At 34.2% G+C, this 27,599-nt stretch overlaps 1 protein-coding gene across 4 annotated transcripts in view; it reads left to right on the top strand.

The window, feature by feature from the left end:
- LOC149775766 (serine/threonine-protein kinase 36-like) overlaps positions 1-26,639 on the top strand; it is a 158,703-nt gene extending 132,064 nt beyond the window's left edge. For 3 of the 4 annotated variants that reach the window (XM_089944445.1, XM_089944449.1, XM_089944447.1), the window contains 3 exons: positions 2,504-2,691; positions 7,941-7,974; positions 22,630-26,639. In XM_089944445.1, coding sequence (XP_089800571.1) covers positions 2,504-2,691; positions 7,941-7,974; positions 22,630-22,659 — 252 coding nt within the window. In that variant the 3' untranslated portion in view covers positions 22,660-26,639. The remainder of the gene's footprint in view (positions 1-2,503; positions 2,692-7,940; positions 7,975-22,629) is intronic. The other variant, XM_089944448.1, reaches the window with a different exon arrangement.
- The last annotated feature ends 960 nt before the right edge of the window (positions 26,640-27,599 follow it).

A 27,599-nucleotide genomic window follows, 5' to 3' on the forward strand; every position in this document is an offset into this window, starting at 1 on the left:
CCCGTGAGTACCGGTGAAAAGAAAGCAAAGTTAGCTTCCTTATCTCGGGTCTTTGTATATTAAAATAAAAATTGTTTAAAACTCGGCATACTTAAAAGAATCCAAAGTTGGCTTCCTAGGTCAGTTTGCTTCATAATAAAGTAACCTTTGTATTGCTATACTTTAAAAAAAAAAAACAACAAAACTGGCATCAAAGTATTTAAAGTTGGCTTGCGAGTCTACTTCCTTTATAAAAATAACCTTTGTCTTTGATGTCCTGTCAGTAAGTTCAAACAATGAGTTTTCTGCATGCTGCCAGTTGTGTTTTTATTCACCACCCACGCTTCTGTTTTCTTGGCATCTTTAGTTATAATTAATACAAATGGGCATTGATGTCTGCAAATAAATATTATACACAGCAATAACTTCTTTAGTGATGTTCTTCTGGTCAGACTTTGAGATTTTGAGCCAACATAATATATGAGCTTATATCATCAAGATCTTGGACTGGTTCAGTAATGAATGAGATCAACACACATTGCTGAGATAATCTAGCATCTGATTGGCTGCCCTTGCTAGTACAGTCCTACCCACTTATATCGACATCATTTATGTCGACAAGCCACCTATTTAAAAAAAAAGCAAAGTCCCGGTCCCTTGGTCTACTTTTGCTACCAAAATTGTCATGCTTATGTCGACGTTGAGATAAAAAAATAAACCTACATGTCGACAGAAGCCGTTGGTCCCAGCTTGAACAAATCCTTTGTTTTCTAATCATTTATGTCGACAAGCTGCCAGTTCCAACCCATACTTTGTTCAACAATTAGTTGATCTTGCCGACAGGCTTCAATTTTCCTGCCTAATCGTTTATGTCGGCAAGCGGCCGTCTCCAGCCTGTAATTTATTTAACAATAAGTTGATCTTGCCACCAGGCTTTAATGTCACGTTTGGAGAGAAAAAACAGGCTTTTGCTTGGTCCTGTAAAGTTATCCTCTTGTGGCAACTTAAATAAAAGCAATGAAATCTGATCGATTCTTGCATTTTCCAAAGTGATCTGTGATTAAAACAAGTTTATTGTGCTGTGACAGTTTCCTTTTTAACCTTGTTTAGCATGTGTCAATGAATACAATATTATGCCTTCATTAATCACATCAGCCGCTTTTATGTACTTTTCATGATGACTTCTCTAATTAAATACATGTACTGTTTCAACCAACTTGTTGGCTCATTTTCATTTCCCTGTGAATAGCCCCATTCCCTTGGTAGCCTCAATAAGATGGGAACAGACTGACCAAAATCTAAAACAATTTAAGTAGATGTACTTGAAGCATGTAAATAACAACTATGCAACCATAAAAAACAAAAAAGACATAAGTAAACTAATATTTCATTTATAATGATGGTATTATTTTGCTGTGTTGTATTAAAAACCCAGGTATTGTTTGTGGGTAACCTGCCCAGTGAAACTTAAATGTCATAACTTTAAGTGGTATTGATATATTAAGATGTCTGAAATATTGGGAAGGTATGCTATCTGATATATGTTAATTATTTTATGGAATTTTGTGTAATAAATGTTATTAGTTACACATTGTTTTAGATTTATTTTGTATTTTTTGGCCTTTAATAAAATTACAAAAACAGTCTAATATGCTTTTTCATTAATACTTCAAGATTTAATTATCATCATTAATCATTAATCTATATATGTGAATTCACCATTTTTTTATACACCGACATTCATTTATAACGATAAAACAGAATTTTGAACTCCAGATAACAGGCTAAACCCAGATTTTGTTAATGTTGTTAGACTGCATTTTACTTAGTCCATATGTAACAGTATTAGTTATAATGCTTGCCCAGACATTTACTATTTCTTCCAGTATTTTTAGTGCCTACTGGATAGAGACTAAAAAGCCTGATTTAATAAAGCCTACCTTTGCATGCAGTTTGTTAATCGTGATTAGTTCAAAGTTACAGATGGTTGCATCAGAGAAAAATATATTATTTCAGTAACTATATAGAGAGTTTATCTATCAGGAAACATTGTTGAGCAAAACTGGCAGTCTTTTCTGAAAGGAATGAAATTTGGTCATGGAACCGTGGCTCACTTTTGAGAGACAGATAATAAGCAAGTTGTACAAAATCTTATTCAGATCATCCAGTCCATATTTTTCTGAGCTTGGAACTGGAAACACTTCCTTAGGCCTATTAGAAAATGTACCAGCTTTGGGCTCCAAACTTTCTTTATACTCCAGTTTCACTAAATGTATGAATTTGCTTTTATAAGCTCACATTTGTCCATTATGCAGGTAAACAACATCAGACCCACTTGCCCCTCTTGTTTTGGCATGCCTCTAGTTTGGGGGTGTGTGTCTTGTTTTCTGCAAATGTCAGTTTTCAATCATTTGTAATGACCATGAAATCTACCAAAATTGGAACCCTGCAAATGAAAGTGATTCCATATTATTGTGTTTGTTTATTTAATACAAGTTTTTCTTTTTCATACTTGTTAAAATAGGAAATGCTATCAGCTCATGCTGTGGAGAAGCTGGAGAAAATCCAGTCATCTACACCACGACCAGGATCTACAACACCACGTGCTAACAGCGTGTTGACAGCTAGTCTTCAGAGTAGCCACAGTCAGCTGAGTTCTTCATCAATCCTTACACACTGTACTAAACTCATGCAGATTCTGCAGGGAAAAAGGTAGTAGTTTTTCACAGTTTAATATCAGCTGTGTGATGATTAAATGTGTATTACCAAGTAATAAATCCAGAGGTTGTCTAATGTAAAACAAATTTTAAGTGTTCAAGTATTGTTAACAGACACCTTGCTCAAATCATATATTGTTATTGTGTAAGGTTACAAAAGGCATCCTGCAAGGTACAGTAACTAAGCAGGGTACATTTCTTCTACAGATATGTGGACTAAATCCAATGCTTCCGATCTAAGAAAGACATTCACCACATCTTTTGGCTTTTTGGCAAACAAAGATGGCGCTATACAGTTTCGCATTTTGCATAGGGTTAGGATTTTAAAGAAAAAGAATATCCCCGGCTTTCCTCACTGGTTATACTGGCTATTTAAAAAAGACCTTGTATATCTTAGGTATAATGCAAAGAACCTTTAATTCCCTTTATTCCCTTTATTTTGGTGTATGATTGATGGGTGTACTATGGGTTATAGAGTATACAGCTTGGCCTTATTTCAAATGTGCACCTTTCAAAAAAGTGCTAGCTCTACTTGGTCATTTTCACTTCCTGAACTTCAGAGGTAAATTGTATAAAAAAGAGCCGATAACTTCTTTTACATCTTATATCTTTGGTAATTCATTCATTGCACTTTCAGAAGCTGCTATTGTCTAGTCTGGCAAAATTCATTTTCCCTATTTTAATAGCTGCTGTGTATAGTGTACTTTAGACTAATTCAGACTGATTTTTTAACACAAGGGAGCAGTCATTTTAGTTAACAGTGTGCTTAAATCATGTAAAATTTCCAAAAGTACAATATCCAAAAGAAATATCATCCACATTACATTAATGTAGCATAGAGGTATGCAAACATTCTCTCCACTGTGCATGTTTTAAATGCGAACTACTTCCCCTTACATACGTCACTCTCTCAAAAGTACATATTATCTGGTGAGCGCCACCAAAAGTGCTAGTCGTCTGCTTCCTGAAACAGATGTTAGACAAGAGTAATCTCCCTTTCTAAAGAGAAGTTGGCATAAAATTTTGTTATTATCTTATATCTGTCACTTATTATATCCTCATTTTTTTCTCTGTTAACTTTACATTGTCAGAATCGTTCAGTACTTTACGATATTGCACACCTTCATATTGCATTCACATGCATAAAGGAACTACTTTCTATTGTAAACAATGGACACAGATGCCAGCACTTTTGATTTGTAAACAAATCATGCACACTCACATAGTAGGCGCTTTATGTTTTGGTTGATGAAATTTGTTTCTGAATGAACTAAAGCAGATGTTTCGTGGACTGCCACATACCAGCTGCTTTGGCACATTCCACGTTAACTTTTTTGATACAATGTTTTGGATTTAGGCTAGCTATACAGTAGACACCAGACAGGGTCCTTACAAATAACATGCAAGTGACAAGGCATAAACTTGTCTTCTTTAGCTGGCAATAAGAATGGCAAAAAATATACTTATAATATTACATCCTGAATTTCCTCCAGATATACTTTCTTAGTTCTGCAAATCCAGATTACATGAGCCATGTCATAGGTTCTCAATCTTGATTACACATTTCAAAATTGTACTGTAATTTCAAATATAAGTACAGTTACATCCTCCTTACTGCACTCAAAATGAAATAAGCATTAAATTCCATAGCGTCTTTTTGATAATTGCAATTTAAAGACTTGATATTTTTCCCACATTATGATATCAAACATTCAATGACAGAAACAGAAACACATTTGCAGATGTCAACACACTTCTCCCTTGCTTCTTCAGTCCGATGTATTTCATGTGGAATTGTCACATATAAATCCAGTCCATAATCACGAAATTTCATAGAATCAACAAAAATACCAAAATCTATTCATTCCACATCAAATGGAAAAGTTGTGCAATGCGCATTCATTCACACTATGACTCCAAATTTCAATTTTAACTAGACACACCATTTTCTTTTGAAACTTATGTCTAGCACATGACTAAGTTCAAATTTATCTGGGCCGAGTTATGTGTGCAGTAATAATGTTGTTGATGTGTAATGATGAATCTGCGCTTGTGTATTTAGCTTGGAATACAGCATGCATTCAGTTACTTTGTTTCTTGTAGTGTATTTTGTTAATATAATTAAGCATGAGGTAGAAAAAGAAAATGAGCAGCATATAATAAAATGGTTACTGCATTTGTATGGGAAAATACGAACTTGTTTTGTCAGATGGATATACTGCACTTCCAAGGTCATGCTTCTTGTTGTTGTGGGGTTTAACGCCATTTTTCAGCACACGATAGGCTTTACATGGCGGCCAGTATTATTGGTGGAGGAAGAACCCAGGAAAACCCCAGAAAGAACCACTGACCCACGAGAAGCTAGTGGCAAGCTTTCTCACATACCCACATTGGCTGAATCCGAGACTCAAACCGGCGCAGACAGAGGTGAGATGGCAGTGATCCATAACAGAGAGCGCTTTAGACCACTCAGCCACTTGGGGCCCCCCAAGGTCATGCAGTATTTACATCAGAAAAACTTCATATTTTACCATACAAATGCAGTAACCAATAATTATAAATCAAGTCCAACTGCAGACTGCACATACTCAGCTCTGTATGCAGGCAATCAGTGAACAGTTATCTGCTCTAACTTGCGACTTCTTTTGATTGACATTTATAAAATAGGTAAATAGTAAATTGCACATTTTTGATAATTGGATGCTTTGATGATTTGTCTGATATAAAAAGTCAGCCAGGTACTAAGATGGAAAACATGTTTTCAAGCAAATTGCCATACATGTTGTATACAAGTAAATGGGATAAATAAAGAGCTTTGTGCTATGTTTGTTGAAAGGAAATTAATGTTGGATATGTGGATGAAAGTGCCCATACTCCGATGAGAAGAGCAAAAAGAACCAAAAGAATGAAACAGTAGGAACAAATGAACTGAGAATATTTTTTGTCTGAAGCAATCACATATTCAGGCTAATAGGATTAATAAATCCCACACTGATGCAGATTACTTCCTGAACCAAACCCCCCAACTGCAGACCACTCTGCTAGTGTCATCACCCTGGCCTAGCTGAACCGAAAATATTTCAGAAATCTTGACGTAAAATAAAAGACTTAAATCAGAAATTTTGTGTACCATCATTCTTCCCAGATTTAGACACAATTATAGTTCTTAAAGATTAAAATTTTGTTCTTGAAAAGTGATTGAATTTCCTGATGAAATGTCTGTATGAACCACATTTCCAGGTCGCTCATCTACATCGTAATGTCATGATGCGGTTACACTACTTCTGCTGGACTTACCAAAAATATTTACTTGAACCTCCTAAGCCCTTTCTGCAGTTACATCCCTGAAAGAATAATCACATTTGCTCCAGAAGTAACTGATAATTGACAAGATTTTGGTGCCAGTTCCTCTGAGATCACAAGCTAGTGTATTTATTTAAGCAAATATAAATTCCTTGATGTAGTACTTTATACAATGCTTCATACAAAATATATCTTGATTATTATAGATTGTGCTCAGCCAACACAAGCATTAATTCTATTTCTACTAAATTAATTCTCCCAAATTGGTGGCATCTTTAAAGTACTGATATTTTAAAGGCTCATGTTTTAGAGATGTATTTAATATCTTTTTCTCATGTGTTTTAGTCTTTGAAATTGTGAATAATGTTTAAATATGACTGTCATTTTAATAAATTTATTCTTCAGATGTAATCTTTACACTGTATAGAACACACATTGTATAAAGGAAAACTCCATTTTACTTTACTTCATATAGGTTGGGAGCCAATCTTTTCCATTATCAGCCCCTAAAACATGTTGCAAGTAAATTGCTTTCATAATCTTTACCATTAGTTCACTAGCATGCACCTTTCCTTTGTTAACTTAAATGGAATGTCCATTTATCATACAGCAAACAAGTGCTTATTTCTTTAAGCACCATCCAGCTTGTACATGTTTTTTATATTTTTAAGTGGTATATAAAATCATTGAAGTTAGTTACAACGTCTGCATACTGTAATGCAACTTTTTTTTAGTATGTTCTCTGTCCTGCATTTTGAAGACCGAAGCTGCACTTCTTCATGCCACATGAGAATATATATAAATATTTTATTATATTGTCATACACCATCCATTTAAACAAGCTTGCTACTGTTACTCATCCATGTCACTATATTCTCCATATTTAAGCTGGGGGACCAATTGGCCTAGTGGTCTAAAGCACACTCCGTTACGGATCAGCATCTCACCTCTGTCTTCGTGGGTTTGAGTGTCGGATTCTGACAATGTGGGTATGTGAGAAAGCTTGCCAGCAGCTTCTCGTGGGTCGGTGGTTCTTACCAGGGTTTTCCTGGGTTCTTCCTCCACCATTTATAATGGCCACCATGTATAGCCTATCTTGTGCTGAAAAATGGCATTAAACTATACAACAACCATATTCAAATGTTACATATTTGCATCTTATTCAGGCTTTATCAAAGCTGACAGATTTTTGTCAGGGACTGTTTCACATGGATATCATTAATATTGACAACCATTTTGTGAGTGTATAATGCTATAAAATGTGTATATGATATATTACCCATATGTAAATCCTGACAGCTAATTAGTAAGCAGTCAGACTCCTTCCTTAGATTACAATTATGATGGTCATAAAAATTCCTTCCTATGATGTCAGTTTTCTGTGATGTACTGTTCAAGTGGCTTTTTGCCCATATATAAAAATGTATATAATATATAACCCATATATAAAAATATATGTAATATAGGACCCATATATAAAAATGTATATAATATATGACCCATATATGATATAGTGCACATATATGTGAAACCATATCAACCAATTAGTAAACTAATACATCATCCAAATAGTCTGACTCCTCCCCAGGATTGAAATTCTGATGGTCCTTTAGCTAATGTTTTGGAGAAAAACATCTGAAACTAATATTTTGTAAATGTAGTTTCATGACAGTTCAAAACTTGGAAAACTTAAATGAGGTACCATTAGGCTCAGGGATATTAAATGGGCCTGATGTGCCCTTCTGTTTGTCATAAAAGTGGGCTAATGGATGCAGAAGATGGTTCTTTGGTTAGTGTGCTGGACTTGACATCAAAAGAGTGTAGATTCGAATCCTACTGTCACATCAGCTCAGGTTTTCATCTTTTGTTTATGTTTGAATGTTATGCCAAGGAGATATTTTTTGTACTTTCATTTATGGATGAATACTTTCATCATTTCAGAAACACAAAGAAAAGAGTGGTCAAAGGAAAGCAGGTTAAAAAGTTGTGACTTTGCTGCATGTCTAGTGTAAACCTAGCCATGTATTGCAACATCACAAAACCTGGAAGATGAAAGTCTTGTACCTAACACATTAATACATTTAATCCATAGCTTTAACTGTCCATACACTATAGCAAACATTACTGACCATAACTTTTCATATATATTCACTTTCCTAGATGCTTTGTTGATGAATAGTTGCTTAATCCTTTTTTGTGTTTTAAGGCAGATTATGCCTTGACTGACTTCTTTCACAACAGTTACTCATGTAGTGGAAGAGTTTCACTGTCCATCCAATGTTGGGAGAAATTTTTACTGACATTCTTGATTTGATTAAAAAGCACTCCAGTTATTTTGCCCTTTGAACTCGTGATAGAAGAGAATAACTTTTTTTATTATTTAAGTCCATTTTTGCCTAACAATATTAGAAGTACTGGAAACTTGCTTGTCATTCATTATTAAGGAGAATCCTTAAAGAGGAGAATTGTTCATTGATTGGAAAATGCCTTATATCCTGAAGTTGTGTTTGTGTGACAGCCGTTATTGTACTTGCCAGTTAAAAATGTTTTGTGATACTAAAAGCTTCAGCCTGCATGGTGTGCTGTGGAACATTGTAAAACTGTTTGATAAACTTGTGCTTCACTTTTACCAATAGACTTGCATTTACTGCTCGGCAGTTCTTCTCAGTTTGAAAGTGAATTTGCATTGCTATGATAGATCAGAGTCCCATTTATTACTTCAGTGAATGTCTTGAATTTTGAGCATTATAATTTTCCACATGCCAATATTATATAAGGACAAATGCATGAAGTACCAACATCCTTAAATAAACATACTATAACAAATGCATGAATGACCTACATCCTGAAATAAAACATATATGGACACATGCATGCAGTACTGGATTACCTAATAGGCTGCGTAGGCACCGGCCTAGAGGCCCTGTAACAACGGATCAAAATAATATTGATAAAACCTATTAGGTGGTAATTTGTGAGGGGCTTCCACAGGGTTTAATCTGGCACTGAATACATGAAGTACCTTCATCCTTAAATAAACATATAAGGACAAATGAATGAAGTACCTTCATCCTGAAATAAACAATTAAGGACAGATGCATGAAGTAACTACATCTGGAAATAATAATAATAATGAGGATTTTCTATAGCGTCTAATCTTTAGAAGCTCTAAGCACTTTACAACATTAGACAACACCTAAAGCATAAAAAACATATATGATTACAAAAAACAACCACCATGAAATTAGAAAACAGAACATACTGAGAATATTTAAGGCAGGAAACATTATTAGGTCTTTAAGTTGGTTCTTGCAGTCAAAATATGAGAGTTTTAAGAGCACTCTTGAATGAGATCACTGTGTCTTTGTGTCTAAGTTCAGTGGGCAGTTCATTCCACGTTGCTGGGCCCTGGTATGTAAAAGAACTTTGTCCATATGACTTCATTTTCATCGTGGGAATAATGAGTATATGATTGTCAGAAGAGGGGCATAAGTATCTTGCTGGTGTGTACACATAGGTGAGGTCGGATAGATATGTTGGCCTGAAGTCCGTTGGTGAAATGTAGCACAGAGAACAAATTTGTATTTGATTCTGAATTGAATGGATAGCTAGTGTAGGGTACAGAGCTGGGGGGAGGTGGTCTCTGATCGTGGTACTCTAAGGATGATCTGAGCAGCTGTGTTTTGAAGTTTCTGGAGTAGCTATTGAGACGAACCAGACAGAAATGAGTTACAATAGTGCAGTCTTGAAAGTACTAATGAACACACAAGTACAATAGTCCAGTCTTGAAAGTACTAATGAATACACAGGTGTTTTAGTGGCATCACCTGAAAGATATTTGCGAATGGAGCTGATGAGTCTCAGCTCAAGATATGCAGCCATGCATATGTTCATGACATTTTGGTGCAATGTGAGAGTACTGTCGAGAGTAACACCTAGGTTTCATACTGACTGTGAATTTAATGTTGGTGTTACTGATATTTATTGTTTGAGGTAGTCATTGTTGTGGGGTTTAGAGCCATTTTTCAGCACACGATAGGCTATACATGGCGGCCAGCATTAATGGTGGAGGAAGAATCCAGGAAAACCTTGGAAAGAACCACCAACCCATGAGAAGCTACTGGCAAGCTTTCTCACAATCCCATATTCACCGAATCTGAGACTCAAACCTATGCAGACAGAGGTGAGATGGCAGTGATCTGTAATGGAGAGCGCTTTAGACCACTCGGGGCCCCACTTGTTTGAGGTAAAGGATGTGAATGAGAAAGTCTTTGTGTTGTAATCAGAATGGCTTCAGTTTTATCATCATTCATCTGCAGCTTGTTACATGTGATCCATGATTTCACATCAGGAATGAACCTCTCTACACCTTGCATGGAAGCATCTAATTCATTTGGGTGGCTAGATTTGTATATTTGGGTGTCATCAGCATACAATTGGTGAGACACTTGAGAGTGGCTGAGTGTATAGAATGAAGAGAACAGGTCAAAGAACAGACCCCTGTACAACACCACAACATAGATCAACTGAGCTGTAGTGTATTCCATTTGCAGACATAATTTGTGTCCTGTTGACCAAGTAGGACTTAAACCACAGTAAGGCTGTATCATGAATGCCAAATGCATGCCGGAAATGGTGAAGTAATATATCATGGTCTATTGTGTCAAATGCTGCAGACAAATCAAGGACAGTGAGGACTGGAATCTTTCTGCTATCCAAAGAAGAGAGAAGGTCATTAACTACTTTTAGAAGAGTAGTTTCAGTACTGTGGCAAGGGCAATATGCAGAATGTACATTGCTAAAAAGACCATTTGAATTCAAATTAGATACAAGTTGGGATAGATCAACTTTTTCTAAGATTTTTTATATGAATGGGAGATTAGAAACTGGGCAGTAGTTCTTTAAATCATTATGGTCGAGTGTTGGTTTCTTCAGCAGAGGCTTTACAGTGGCAGTTTTGAAGAATGATCTGATTCCCCGGCCGACAGAGAGGTATTAAACATATTAAATAAACATATATGGACAGATGCGTGAAGTACCTTCATCCTTAAATAAACATATAAGGACAAATATATGAATGACCTACATCCTTGAATAAACAAGGACACATACATGCATTACCTACATCCTTAAATAAACATATAAGGACAGATGCATGAATGACCAACATCCTTGAATAAACAAGGACACATGCATGCATTACCTACATCCTTAAATAAACAAGGACAAATACATGCATTACCTACATCCTTAAATAAACATATAAGGATAGATGCATGAATGACCAACATCCTTGAATAAACAAGGACACATGCATGCATTACCTACATCCTTAAATAAACAATAACAAATTCATGCATTGCCTACATCCTTAAATAAATGGGGACAAATTCATGCATTACATACATCCTTATATAAATTAGGACAAATTCATGCATTACCTACATCTTTAAATAAACACACAAGGACAAATGCATGAAGTACCTACATCCTTAAATAAACAAACAAGGACAAATGCATTAAATACCTATGGCCTCGAATAAACAAGGACAAATGCATGAATTACATACATCCTTAAATAAACATATAAGGACAAATGCATCAATTACCTACAGCCATAAATAAACAGATAAGGATAAATGCATCAGTTACATAAATCCTTTATTGAACAAATAAGGAATTAGGTGTGAATTACCTACAGCCTTGAATAAACAAACAAGGACAAGTGCATCAGTTACATACATCCTTAAATAAACATTTAAATAACACACAATATATATGGTTCAGTATAAACTTTATTGTAAATATAAATAATCTTTGCCATAATGGGGTCAGATCCTGTCACAGCACACTGCACCAGCCAAGCTCTGAATTGTTTCTGTAGGAATACCTCAGGAAGAGAGTCTTGGAGGAGTTTGTAGAGTTGTGAAGAGTGTCTGACACCTGTATATGGAGCCACAAGGGGCTGAAATGAGGTATATAGGGACACTGATAACCGAAACTCAATAAGTCTGACCCTGTGGATTGCTATGATAACAAACATCAGCCGATACTCCATACATGCACCGTAGGAAGCGGGTATGAAGTATATGGGCATAATAGTTGAGTACGTTTAAGTACTGACACAAATTGGGAGTCAAAAGCAAAGTTGTGAATGCATGAAACTTGGCAGTGGCCCAAACGAAGTAAAGGGAGCTCTGTGACTATGAATAATTGAGGATTAAAACCACACAGCAAGAGCAATGTGGGCAAGGACTGGTTGAACTCCTGCATAATTATGGGCAACCCTTTCACAGGTAAGGAAGAGTGGATCCAAAAGACAACCCAGCATTTGTAAATATTGAAGCAACGCATGAACAGTGCTCTGGTCTTGTAAATTAGGGGTGGGGGTGGGCATGACACTTAAGGCAATAAAGGGTACTCTTGGAGTGTTGTAACACTTAAACTCGACAACTAAACCATTGTCACTGATCTGAACCTGAGAGAACTGAAGTTAAGTTTGGGTTCCTGCAACCAGGTTGTCTTACTGTCATTCTCCAACTCACAGGAATGCCCGAAATGCAAGTTGAAAAAAATGGACTTAAATAGAGCTACACAGAAGGGATTGTGAGTGATTCATGGCAGGACTATTTTTTTTTTCTTTTAGAATACACTGTCAATTGGTAGTCTGGCATCTGTGTGCGGTAAAAGCTTACGGAGCAATTGCATTAGTTTGGAATAAGAAAAGAATTTTTTGGATCAGGGATATTGTTCAGTTTGTGCACTTAGCCAATAACTAAGACATATGTAGATAGTGCATAGTGTTTTGCAAAAGATACAAATTAAAAGGACCAAATTTTTTAAACAGGGAAAGTGCTGTGGAGTTTTAACGTGGTTAAATCAATGCAGTGTATTCTAACTGCAAAATTAAGGTTCCATCGAACATGGAATGGGCACTTTATAGTAAAATGAAAATATTACTCCCTGTCTGTTAATGTCGGTAGGTCTGGGCCCTGTTCTGGGATTTCTTCTGCATAGGTTGGGTCAGAAAACCTGGTACTTTTTCACATCTGGGCATTTTCAATGCATACTTATGCCAAGGTGAAAACAGCCTCCATTATTCTAGGTGACCTCGCAATATGGTGGAAAGAAGGATGCTAAGCCAGTGACATCATCCTGGAAGAATCTGAATTTGTTAGCGACGATTTGGACGCCCTATCTTGATGAACAGCAAGGACTCTGCCGCATATCCAGTGATTGTTTTAACGAAATTGGCTGCAGTTAGTTCAAATGCCAAACAGGTCTGAAATTATGTTGTGACCGTCACAGAAGGTTGAAGTTGTCTTCTTCTAGCACTGCATTGTTGTCAAAGACAGGGCTTTCCAGCAGCAATGATTCTGCATGCCTAAAGAATAGTGTGTCCAATGGATCCGTGCTTCCCTCATGCCTTTATTCTTAGAGTCCATCAAGGAGTGATTACTTTCAGCTAACCTAACCGCCATATTTTTCAGCCCCACCACCACGTACCCGTCAAACCATGAGGCTCTCCCGGACTCCATGTTGATTTTGAAGCTGTTGTACCCTGTGGAAGATTGTGTCAATGCGGCGACAGATGATTGTAATTTGGCTAACTGTTGCTTGACAGCTGCCATGTCTGACATGTTTAGATCATGTGTTGTATCAGTTGCTTGCTCTTGAACATATAGAAGAATCACCCATCTGCTGCACATTATCTCTGTACAATTGAAGAAGATGCCTCTTTCCAGTTGAAACTGAGACCTTTATGTTCTTCTCAGCTGTTTAACCAATTTTTGATGCAGTCCAATTTTCTGGAATGTCCGCCCAAGCTGAATTTGTTGCAGTGATGGTGCCCTGATTAAGTTCTGTATTGCAAATGCTGGTCAAACACTTTACAGTTCGTCTTGATATACAAGAAGCCATTGTGAGTTGAATAAACATATGATTCCCGAAAGATGGAAAGTAACAGGTGGTATCAGCAAACAGAAGAAGGACTGTTTCTTTTTGCAAATAATGTTAAAAATTAAATGCAACATCTGCATTGAAAGGAATGCATCTCTACAGGTGTATCAGTTATATAAATGATGCGTAACTGACACAGTGTTTGATCACATGCTTCAACTCAGTTATCTGATTGGTTCAACATGACAACGTATCTAAATTTAGTTGCTATCGTATTAAAATATATTGGCTGCAATGACATCATCTCTGGGCAGATACCCACAGTAGACAAAGAGGGGCCCAGCAAGGAGCCAGAGAAGGATGCACTGTGTATTACTTAAACTACATTTAACCAATTAAATTATAACATGAGGACAAATGCCTGAATTGCCTACATCCTTAAATACATGTAAACAAATAAGGAATTATGCATGAATTACCTACAGCCTTAAATAAACAAACAAGGACAAATTCACTCTTTACTTATATCCTTGAATAAACAAACAAAGACAAATATATGCATTATCTACAGCCTTAAAAAACAAATAACAAATGCATTTATTACATTCATCCTTGATATTGTAATTTCCAATTTTTGTCTCCATGGAAATTGTGTCAACATGGGCAAGACACTCATCATCTTGTGTATTAAAAGTTGTACAACATGAATCCACAAATCAAGCTTAAAGTGGATATACTCAAGATTATCCAGAGGAAATATTTGTAACTGAAGAAACATTGTGTCTTGAACTTCAATCATGATTTGTCATTCATCAGTTTTCCAAACATATAATCATAGCATTACAAATTAAAGGAGATAATTCTTTTCACACAAGTTATGTTTGATGTCTATCACTGTGAGAATAAAGATATGTCTAAAGGAGGCCTAATTTTGAGTGGGCATGTAGGATTTTGTTTATAGGCACTAAGAACCTGCCCACAAATAAATTGAACTGGCATGGAAAACCAGGCATGCAGAAGGTGTGCTCACTGAATGACTTTGTAAAATATCTTTTGTAATTAACCATTTTGAATTAATGAGTTTTGTTCAAAAATATATAATTATCTATATCTTATATGAACACAAAAAGACAAACCCAAACTTAGCAGCAGAATATGTTAAATATATACATACATGCATCTAACAATTTACATCAAGCATATTGGTATGTCAATTTTTGAAAATATAATTCTAAAGTTACACATTTAATATTTAAATACCAATTTTTTCCCACCACCACCCAAGCTGCAGGTCCCTCCAAAACCTAACAAAAATGTAAACTGTAAAGAACCAGTAAGAATTATGAAATATCAATACATTTATATAAATACATATATAGGATATCAGGAAAAAGCTGTATCATCAAGAAACTTTTGTAGCAGTACAGCACAAATAAATGAGCTGAGTGAAAGCATGGAAAACTATACATGTTTAATCATATCTCTATTAGTGTAAACATATTAGTAAAACACCATATATACAAATATGTAACCTTCAAGGTGACTTTACCATTAAAATAATTTTATTGCACAAATCAACAGTTATCAGACTTATATTAAATTCCAGTTTGATGAAAATACTTATTCTGTCAGTTCAGCTGCAGAAACTTTTGCATAATAATGCATTATACCACTGTTACTTGTGAACACAAGAGTTCACTATAATAACTGTGAACTTCACAGGTGAGCAACAGGGAAGAAAAACTCAATGACTCAATGTGGTGTCACTGTATAGATTAGAATATCTGACAAGATTAAACTCTGCCAGTACTACTTTCCTTGCAAATTTAGAAGCATGCAGAAATATATATATAAGAGTTTAATATATTTAAAGTCAGAATGAAAAAAAACCTTTTGAGCTATAGCTGCCTAAAGAATGTAGATGAAGACTATTGTACCAAATAGAAAAGAGGTGTCTTTTGGCTATCCTTCATCAGGAAAGGTTTATGGGAAATGGTGAAATTTACTTTGAAATCTGGAAAACTTTCTGGCCCAAAGATTTAAAATCCTCTGGCCAAGTTAGAATTGATACATAGTAATGTCCATTGAAGGAGTAATTCCAGTCATTATTGTTGTATCCGGATATCATTATAGGTGGAATCACTTCTAATTGTAACATATATGTATTTGTCGTCAGAAAGTACAAAATAGATAATAAATCGGTTCATTCTAGAACTTATGTGGAGAATAAGGTCATACATACAAAATAGATAATAAATGGGTTCATTCTAGAACTTATGTGGAGAATAAGGTCATACATACAAAATAGGTAATAAATGGGTTCATTCTAGAACTTATGTGGAGAATAGGTCATACATACAAAATAGGTAATAAATCGGTTCATTCTAGAACTTATGTGGAGAATAGGTCATACATACAAAATAGATAATAAATCGGTTCATTCTAGAACTTATGTGGAGAATAAGGTCATACATACAAAATAGATAATAAATGGGTTCATTCTAGAACTTATGTGGAGAATAAGGTCATACATACAAAATAGGTAATAAATGGGTTCATTCTAGAACTTATGTGGAGAATAGGTCATACATACAAAATAGATAATAAATGGGTTCATTCTAGAACTTATGTGGAGAATAGGTCATACATACAAAATAGATAATAAATGGGTTCATTCTAGAACTTATGTGGAGAATAGGTCATACATACAAAATAGGTAATAAATCGGTTCATTCTAGAACTTATGTGGAGAATAGGTCATACATACAAAATAGATAATAAATGGGTTCATTCTAGAACTTATGTGGAGAATAAGGTCATACATACAAAATAGGTAATAAATGGGTTCATTCTAGAACTTATGTGGAGAATAGGTCATACATACAAAATAGGTAATAAATGGGTTCATTCTAGAACTTATGTGGAGAATAGGTCATACATACAAAATAGGTAATAAATGGGTTCATTCTAGAACTTATGAGGAGAATAAGGTCATACATACAAAATAGATAATAAATCGGTTCATTCTAGAACTTATGTGGAGAACAGATCATACATACAAAATAGCTAATAAATGGGTTCATTCTAGAACTTATGTGGAGAATAAGGTCATACATACAAAATAGATAATAAATCGGTTCATTCTAGAACTTATGTGGAGAACAGATCATACATACAAAATAGCTAATAAATGGGTTCATTCTAGAACTTATGTGGAGAATAGGTCATACATACAAAATAGCTAATAAATGGGTTCATTCTAGAATTTTTGTGGAGAATAGGTCATACATACAAAATAGATAATAAATGGGTTCATTATAGAATTTATGTGGAGAATAGGTCATACATACAAAATAGATAATAAATGGGTTCATTCTAAAATTTATGTGGAGAATAGGTCATACATACAAAATAGCTAATAAATGGGTTCATTCTAAAATTTATGTGGAGAATAGGTCATACATACAAAATAGATAATAAATGGGTTCATTCTAGAACTTATGTGGAGAATAGGTCATACATACAAAATAGATAATAAATGGGTTCATTCTAAAATTTATGTGGAGAATAGGTCATACATACAAAATAGCTAATAAATGGGTTCATTCTAGAACTTATGTGGAGAATAGGTCATACATACAAAATAGCTAATAAATGGGTTCATTCTAGAACTTATGTGGAGAATAGGTCATACATACAAAATAGATAATAAATGGGTTCATTCTAGAACTTATGTGGAGAACAGGTCATACATACAAAATAGGTAATAAATGGGTTCATTCTAGAACTTATGTGGAGAACAGGTCATACATACAAAATAGATAATAAATGGGTTCATTCTAGAACTTATGTGGAGAATAAGGTCATACATACAAAATAGGTAATAAATGGGTTCATTCTAGAACTTATGTGGAGAATAGGTCATACATACAAAATAGGTAATAAATCGGTTCATTCTAGAACTTATGTGGAGAATAGGTCATACATACAAAATAGATAATAAATGGGTTCATTCTAGAACTTATGTGGAGAATAAGGTCATACATACAAAATAGATAATAAATGGGTTCATTCTAGAACTTATGTGGAGAATAAGGTCATACATACAAAATAGGTAATAAATGGGTTCATTCTAGAACTTATGTGGAGAATAGGTCATACATACAAAATAGGTAATAAATGGGTTCATTCTAGAACTTATGTGGAGAATAGGTCATACATACAAAATAGGTAATAAATGGGTTCATTCTAGAACTTATGAGGAGAATAAGGTCATACATACAAAATAGATAATAAATCGGTTCATTCTAGAACTTATGTGGAGAACAGATCATACATACAAAATAGGTAATAAATGGGTTCATTCTAGAACTTATGTGGAGAATAAGGTCATACATACAAAATAGATAATAAATCGGTTCATTCTAGAACTTATGTGGAGAACAGATCATACATACAAAATAGCTAATAAATGGGTTCATTCTAGAACTTATGTGGAGAATAGGTCATACATACAAAATAGATAATAAATGGGTTCATTCTAGAATTTTTGTGGAGAATAGGTCATACATACAAAATAGATAATAAATGGGTTCATTATAGAATTTATGTGGAGAATAGGTCATACATACAAAATAGATAATAAATGGGTTCATTCTAAAATTTATGTGGAGAATAGGTCATACATACAAAATAGCTAATAAATGGGTTCATTCTAAAATTTATGTGGAGAATAGGTCATACATACAAAATAGATAATAAATGGGTTCATTCTAGAACTTATGTGGAGAACAGGTCATACATACAAAATAGATAATAAATGGGTTCATTCTAAAATTTATGTGGAGAATAGGTCATACATGCAAAATAGCTAATAAATGGGTTCATTCTAAAACTTATGTGGAGAATAGGTCATACATACAAAATAGCTAATAAATGGGTTCATTCTAGAACTTATGTGGAGAATAGGTCATACATACAAAATAGATAATAAATGGGTTCATTCTAGAACTTATGTGGAGAACAGGTCATACATACGAAATAGGTAATAAATGGGTTCATTCTAGAACTTATGTGGAGAACAGGTCATACATACAAAATAGATAATAAATGGGTTCATTCTAGAACTTATGTGGAGAACAGGTCATACATACAAAATAGATAATAAATGGGTTCATTCTAGAACTTATGTGGAGAACAGGTCATACATACAAAATAGATAATAAATGGGTTCATTCTAGAACTTATGTGGAGAATAAGGTCATACATAAAAAATAGATAATAAATGGGTTCATTCTAGAACTTATGTGGAGAATAGGTCATACATACAAAATAGATAATAAATGGGTTCATTCTAGAACTTATGTGGAGAATAGGTCATACATACAAAATAGATAATAAATGGGTTCATTCTAAAATTTATGTGGAGAATAGGTCATACATACAAAATAGCTAATAAATGGGTTCATTCTAGAACTTATGTGGAGAATAGGTCATACATACAAAATAGCTAATAAATGGGTTCATTCTAGAACTTATGTGGAGAATAGGTCATACATACAAAATAGATAATAAATGGGTTCATTCTAGAACTTATGTGGAGAACAGGTCATACATACAAAATAGGTAATAAATGGGTTCATTCTAGAACTTATGTGGAGAACAGGTCATACATACAAAATAGATAATAAATGGGTTCATTCTAGAACTTATGTGGAGAACAGGTCATACATACAAAATAGATAATAAATGGGTTCATTCTAGAACTTATGTGGAGAATAAGGTCATACATAAAAAATAGATAATAAATGGGTTCATTCTAGAACTTATGTGGAGAATAAGGTCATACATACAAAATAGATAATAAATGGGTTCATTCTAGAACTTATGTGGAGAATAGGTCATACATACAAAATAGATAATAAATGGGTTCATTCTAGAACTTATGTGGAGAATAGGTCATACATACAAAATAGATAATAAATGGGTTCATTCTAGAACTTATGTGGAGAATAGGTCATACATACAAAATAGCTAATAAATGGGTTCATTCTAGAACTTATGTGGAGAATAGGTCATACATAAAAAATAGGTAATAAATGGGTTCATTCTAGAACTTATGTGGAGAACAGGTCATACATACAAAATAGGTAATAAATGGGTTCATTCTAGAACTTATGTGGAGAACAGGTCATACATACAAAATAGCTAATAAATGGGTTCATTCTAGAACTTATGTGGAGAACAGGTCATGCATACAAAATAGCTAATAAATGGGTTCATTCTAGAACTTATGTGGAGAACAGGTCATACATACAAAATAGGTAATAAATGGGTTCATTCTAGAACTTATGTGGAGAATAGGTCATACATACAAAATAAATAATAACTGGGTTCATTATAGAATTTATGTGGAGAATAGGTCATACATACAAAATAGATAATAAATGGGTTCATTCTAAAATTTATGTGGAGAATAGGTCATACATACAAAATAGCTAATAAATGGGTTCATTCTAGAATTTATATGGAGAATGGGTCATACATACAAATACTTCTCATTAAAGACAAATGCAAAATGTGTGCAGTCATTCTTAGTGAAAATTTAATTTTATCTATAAAGGAATATCCCAAGTTTATAAGCACTGCTTGACCAGTCTCCTTGAAATGAAATTAATTCCCTGGAACATATGACTGAGTAGCCCAAGCATTGCCCCCATTGCTAACATTATCCAATTGAAAATAGTGTAGCCTAAATAAGTCCTCAATTGTTTCTGAAAATTGCAGTACATTATTGTTATAACACCTGTATGTAAACTGATCTGGAAAACTGGTGAATCTGAATTCCCTGGGTTTAGAGTACACATTTTTATTGTAAGCCAAGACATAAGTTTGAACCAGATATGGCTAAGAGAGTTTTAAAACACATTGAACAAATTGAATAGTTTTTGACAGTTTAAAAATAATAATAAATCCCCATTTGAAAGTATATCTTTCCAAAGAACTTGTTTTGTGTGGTCAAATATTTTTACACTAATAGGCCCAAGATTAGATGTTCTAGCCAGTGAAAGAAAGCAAAAAGAAACAAATACCAGTATGCGGTATTGACACATCTACTCCAATTTTGATCGTTATACATCTCAAACAGAATCTAAGGAGTGATGGGAATAGTTATGTTAATGAATTCAGATTATATCTAGATATTCCTTTTGTGGCTAGACCGACTTCATACATAGTAACATTGTCAAAATTCAAGCACGGCAAACAAATTAAGTGTTTTCACTTCACTAAAATAGATTTTGACAGAATTTGGACTTAATTAAAGAAACTTCATATGACTAATGTGTATTCAGGTTCTCATGTTCCTTCAGCAAAGGTTGATTTGAAGGAATCTCTGAGTTCATTCTGAAGCTGATCTTTTTGTGCATCAGAAATGCAATTCAAATGAATTACCAAGGATTAGTAAATGAAATAATATCATTTCTGAGCTGAATAAAAAATTAAAAAACAGTGAAGCCTATTTTCAGAGGTGTCAGTGTTTCTAGCTTCCACTTCAAATTCATGGATTGCTGCTTGAAAGCACACCTCTCTGAGGCAAGTTTGCATAATCTTGTTTCTGCTTCTACCTGAATTTAAAACTGAAACAGTGGAAATGTTGGCACAAAGGACAAGAATTTGTTTTCATTTAAAATGCTCCCCTCATAATTTGACACAAAATACAGCATACAGCAACTCAAGAACATTAATACTGCAACACGTCTGAACATTTCTGGTGGGAATTTTTTATGAAATAAATTTCCCCTCATATATACCACCAGAACTAGAAATACATGCACCTAAAGAAAATGAATCTGGTGAAGACCATTCCTGGAATTGTACTATGCAAGCTCCATTATACAAGCATAGAAACATTTTATCCTGAATCAAACCCTTTCTAATCTCATCAGGAATTGGAAGTTTTTCAGGGTTCTTAAAAGTATTTATCTCTTGTAACGAGTTCAAATGTTAGCTTGATTGTTTCAAACAATATTCCTTTAAACATCAATCTGATTGAAAGGGGACTTGATACTACAAAATTTTAACTGACCTCCCCAACAGTGTGATAGGCTTGTTGTCATGTGCCTTAGCACGTATGAAATCTCCAAATTATTCCAAATTTCTACTCCCAAAAGAAAGAGTATAAAAGCTGGCATTGGACAGATTTTGACAAATATGAGCAAAACACCATTGACAGAGCACAGTATGAAAATAAATGTTTTTCCAGGAAAAAAGTACCAGATGAAAAATCTTCCAGATCTTTCAGCATTTGTAAACTCTTCTGATTTTCACAACAACCAACCTTGATCTTTTTGCTTCATCCAGTTATCCAGCTTTGTGTAGGCAAAATTCTCACAATCACCCAAAAATTCATCTTTCTTATTGTGACTATTTACTGATTTGCTTCTTTGTAACTAAAATTCTTCTTCTTTTCGTAGAGTCTTCTTTGGAACAGTGTTGAAGGGAGCTAATCTGCAAGCTGTATTGAAAGGGTTTGATTGAAAAGGGCCTAAGATAGCATCATGCTTACTTTCTCTTTCCAAATATTTGAGTATTGGGGTACTCCCATGCACCCTTGTGGTTTAACATACCTGGTACTGAAAACCATTCCAGGACATTTATTGTGAGAATTTTGAAAGTTTATCTTTCAGCATTTAGAACTCTGTCGACTGATCACTTTGATTTTTATTTTCAGACCCTGAGAAACCTTCATCGTATCCTATAGGAAAAAAGCCATATGGTAACAAAGAAAGAATAAACATATTACTGCAATCAGCCATTACCTTTTGAGAAGCTCTGTTCAGTTTTGTGTGCAAAGTAATTCAACAAAATTGCAATCAATGCATTGTGAACTGTACTACATGATCATGAGCACTATTGTCAAGTTCACTCTTTTCCTGGAAGTTGCACTTGTTGACATTTTGCACAATTCACAAGATTTATGATAAAAGCAGCAGCTTTTTATTTTGGTTTGATCTTCATTTTCTGCTAATTTTGGGAGAAATAGATCAGAAAGTGTATTCTCACTTGTGATGATAATAGACATGTCTAGTCACTTGAGACCATTTAGATATATAGAATCACATCCAAGATGTTATATTTTGACCTTAAAGCAGCATGCGGCACATGAAATGAAACTGTTCTGACCTTTAACATGAGCCGTATGATCTGTTAGGCTGATATTTGTGATACAAAGTAACGCTTTCTAACTTCGATGGAATTGGTGGACATGAAGCGCCTTTCCTTTTCAAATTTTATACCAAAGCCATTTTTTGCAGAGAGAGGAAGTTCAGTTTCACTTGGATTATATGTCCAAGCCTTTAGACCTAATTTAGTGTGCCTAAACCGAAGCATTGTAAAAGGCCATTAAATCCATAGACCGATAAATATTACTGTAGTAAGCAGTTTTCTTTTCATCAGCCATTTCTCTCCATGGTAAGTGTCTGTTCAGTACTTTTTTAAGTGTCAATGAACAATTAGTTTTAATCATATATCATTAAATTTAACACACTGGCTAACATTCGGATTGAAGGGAAGAATGGGGCCCAATTTGGGTAAATTTTACTCTGCCATTACCTTTTTTAAGTGTATATGAACAATTAGATTTAATCATAGGTCATTAAATTTAACACACTTGCTAACATTCGGATTGAAGGGAAGATAGGGGCCCAATTTGGGTAAATTTTACTCTGCCGTTACCTTTCAAAGCCAAGGATAATTTATGTGTTTCGTTTTTTTTTTTTGCTTTTCTTTTTTGTTGAGATTGCTATTTGAAGAAAAATCACTGTCTTCTATCACCTCAACTTCATCAATATCAGATGAATATCAGATGAAAATGAAGAGGATTATAAAGCTGTCTTATTTTAAATTTGTTTCATTGCTTCATAGTGTTCTTATTGCTTGTACTATTAGAAGAACTGTCAATCAGAACATAATCACCAAGGCTATCTGCTTATTGACCATATTATTTTTTAAGTTAGGCACTAAGAATCTGCCCACAAATAAAGTGAACTGGTGTGGGAAAGCAGACAAGCCAACAATTTATTGTTGTTGTTGTTGTTTTAGGGTTTAACGCCATTTTTCAGCACACGATAAGCTATACATGGCGGCCAGTATTAATGGTGGAGGAAGAACCCGGGAAAACCCCGGAGAGAACCACTGACCCACGAGAAGCTACTGGCAAGCTTTCTCACATACCACATTAACTGAATCCGAGACTCGAACCCATGCAGACAGAGGTGAGATGGCAGTGATCCTTAACGGACAGCGCTTTAGACCACTCGGCCACTCGGGGCCCCCAACAATTTATTATTCAGGCTGCAAAGATAATTAAAGGTAATTCTCGTAAACAGCATGAAAAACCTTAATGCATACAGAACATGTTCACTAGATGACTAGGAAAATGTCCTCACTAATTAACCATTTCTAACTAATAAATATTGTTCACGATTGTGAAATTATTTGTAAGATTTTTTTTCTCCCCTTATTACCTGCAGCAAATCAATATGAAGTTCACAGTTTAATGAAATTTCTTAATTTAGAGCATTTCATGCCCATTTTCTCCAATGGAAACAAATTATGCAAATATTTGAGTTTTGTGTGTTCTTTTTAAAATAAAATGAATCTACATTAGAGTGCCTATAACTCAGACTTCCACTGAAGCAAGCAAATGAGTTTAGTCCTTCACAAAAGCAAGCAAATGAGTTCAGACCTTCACAAAAGCAAGCAAATGAGTTCAGACCTATACAGAACAAAGCAGATCAGTTCAAACCGCCATGAAACTAAACTCAAACCTCCACAATACCAAGTTCAGAGCTCCACTGGACCAAGCAAATCAGTTCAAGAGAGATTGATAGTTAACATAAATTAAGTTTATTTAATCACAAGCATTCTGCTGGATCTGTAATTCAAACAATCCCAGATGTTCAGGGCATCATAGCTTAAACTTTTAATAAGATACAATCATTTAAGTCTGTTAAAACCAACATTTAAATAATGACCATAAAATATCTTATAAGTACCTGACTTGTAGTAGATTTCTGATATGGAGCAAATATCACTTGTCATGGATGCAAGCACATCTTAACAAGTCAGCATCATGTTTCCTAATCATTCCTGATAGATAGACTGGTGTAATGTGTTGTCTTGTACATTTAAAAGTTGTTTGTGAGATCTTCATAAATTTAATTTACAACTACATTTAATTCAGCTGCGTGAATCCTTGTTATATTATCAAACTAACAGAATTCAAACCAAAAACAATGAAAGAACAATTCTCACTGCTGCTACTTCCTTATTGTGAATTGATATTAAAAACAAGAACGGGGTGGGGGAGGGTGGATCCTGTTGTGTCTTCCATGTATTTTTTGTTGTTGTAATATTGTGATCAAAGGAGTAAGAGTTACACTTTAATTAAATTCATTTTAATAAGAAGGTATCATCAGAGAACACGTCCTACTAATTGGTTATTGTGGAGAGAAACATTTTAGTGACAAACAATTTGCTTTTTTCTTCTTTTAATTGTAAACTAGAAATAAGATTAAAAAATATTAGTTTCAATTTTTCCAAAGAAAAAAGTTTAAAAGACTGGAGGAGGACTGGATTTCAGCTAAAGAGATCAGGGCTAAATTATCAACCACAAATATGGCTATGGTGTGTATAGTTACCCATGTCCAACTGTCTGTCCTTCCATTTAAGCTTTTTGGCTGTCACTTTATTAATTTCAGGCACTATGATGGGACATTAGTGTTACATGAACACATTTCTTGTTTACTCGGCAGTACTTGAGCACTCAAAGCTGACTTACAGTTACCATTTTCAGTTATAACTTGCGATATATTCTTGCTTATAAGTTGGGTCCAACTGCAGACTTCATAGACCCAGATCTGCCATCACATAATGGGCCAGGAGATCTATGTTTGTGCAGTTGGTTAGGAAAACAAACAACATTTATCATGATCTACTGGTACATGAGGTGATGGCAGATCAGGATCTATTATTTGCAGTCGGAACGGACTCACAAGCAGGTATGAATGGTATAGCATGACAAAGACATCAAAGAAATGTTTTGAATTTTATGTATTTTGAATTGATCAATTTTAGGATATATTTGTTGGGTAAAAACGATATTAGGTAATATGTAATCTCTAATTTCATAATGTATATTTTTCTGAATGAATGCTCTATTGATGTACTTTTGACCAATAAATGTTTTGTTTTACATTATGGACAAAGTCTGTGCCATGTATTTGCAGATTCTGTAAAGGCACAGGTTTGCTTTATTCCTTTTTAATGACAGCTAGACACTTCCCACAAATTTTCTATCAGTTCTGTTTTTACTTCCATGAATGATTATTTACCTTCATAAACCCTACTTAATATATGTTGGGGAAGCCAGAATCACTCTTAATGTATGAACAATTTTCACAATCAAACAGTAACAATACATCATAGTTGTCTTTTTTAATGTTTTGGAAATTAAATAAATGTCCATGTTTCTCTTGGTATTTAATAAGTGCACTTTTAAAATTGGGTTTTATGTTTTCCGTCCAAGATTTTGTACGAGTGAATATGTTGGTCTTTCTTATACATCTTTGTAAATTTATATTCATTGGATACATAACATAGAATTAATGCAATGTATGAAATTGTAATCATATGAATAATAATAATTAAGATTTTAATAAAATTATGAATTTTTTCTTTCCATGTGTTTGTTTTGCTCAATTTTCTCTTGCACCAGAGAGACCACCACCACCACCACCTCTTCCATTGTATATACTGATAATTGCTGGGGGTTTTTATTACCCATATTTTGACCAGGGCATCAAATGGTATAAAGTCAGTTTTTACTTAGGACCAGCAATATTGTCTCATTACACACTGTGCACTGATACGCACACACATGCACAGAATAATGCTCATATTTTCAAGAATAAATATTTCTGTATCAATACCAAGAATGCCTAACTTTAACTTGCACATCACCAACAAAATGATAGAAGAAAAAATGCTCTAAAAATTGACTTTGTCTGCATTCATGGTTACTGACCCATAACTAATAATTTTGACCTTAGTCCATATGGCTGCCACAATGACACTCAAAAAGTCTGATTATGTCTACTCCTAAATGGATGGTCATATCAATATGATGGATGGTCATATCAATATGATGGATGGTATATCAATATGATGGATGGTCATATCAATATGATGGATGGTCATATCAATATGATGAATGGTCATATCAATATGAGGTTTCACCAAAAGACTTATCAAGTTTGCTATGTAATGTGGGAAGATTATGACCTCTAATATGGCCACCATTGTAGTAAACTTCAGAAACTTCTTATCTCAACTCATCCTATTGGTTCTGCTACATAGTTAAATATTTCTATAAAGTGAAAATGTGTGCATTCACAAAAAAAATGCAATGAAAAGATTGTTGGCATGTCTCTATGCTACTTCCATGTACTATGACAAATTTCTTTATATGTGGTTTAAGGACAACAATGCAAGGCCAAAAGCGAGCAACAAAATGGCTGCTCCCCTTTGCTCAAGAAATGAAATTGAATCAGTACAAAGTTCACTAACTTAAGCAGTTATTATAACAGAAACTTAATTTTGTCAGAGGAGACAATACTAACTTCCAAAAGTGCAATAAAT

Source organism: Sinohyriopsis cumingii, chromosome 19 (assembly GCF_028554795.1).
Source record: "Sinohyriopsis cumingii isolate HCF-2022 chromosome 19, ASM2855479v2, whole genome shotgun sequence".
NCBI lineage: Eukaryota > Metazoa > Mollusca > Bivalvia > Unionida > Unionidae > Sinohyriopsis > Sinohyriopsis cumingii.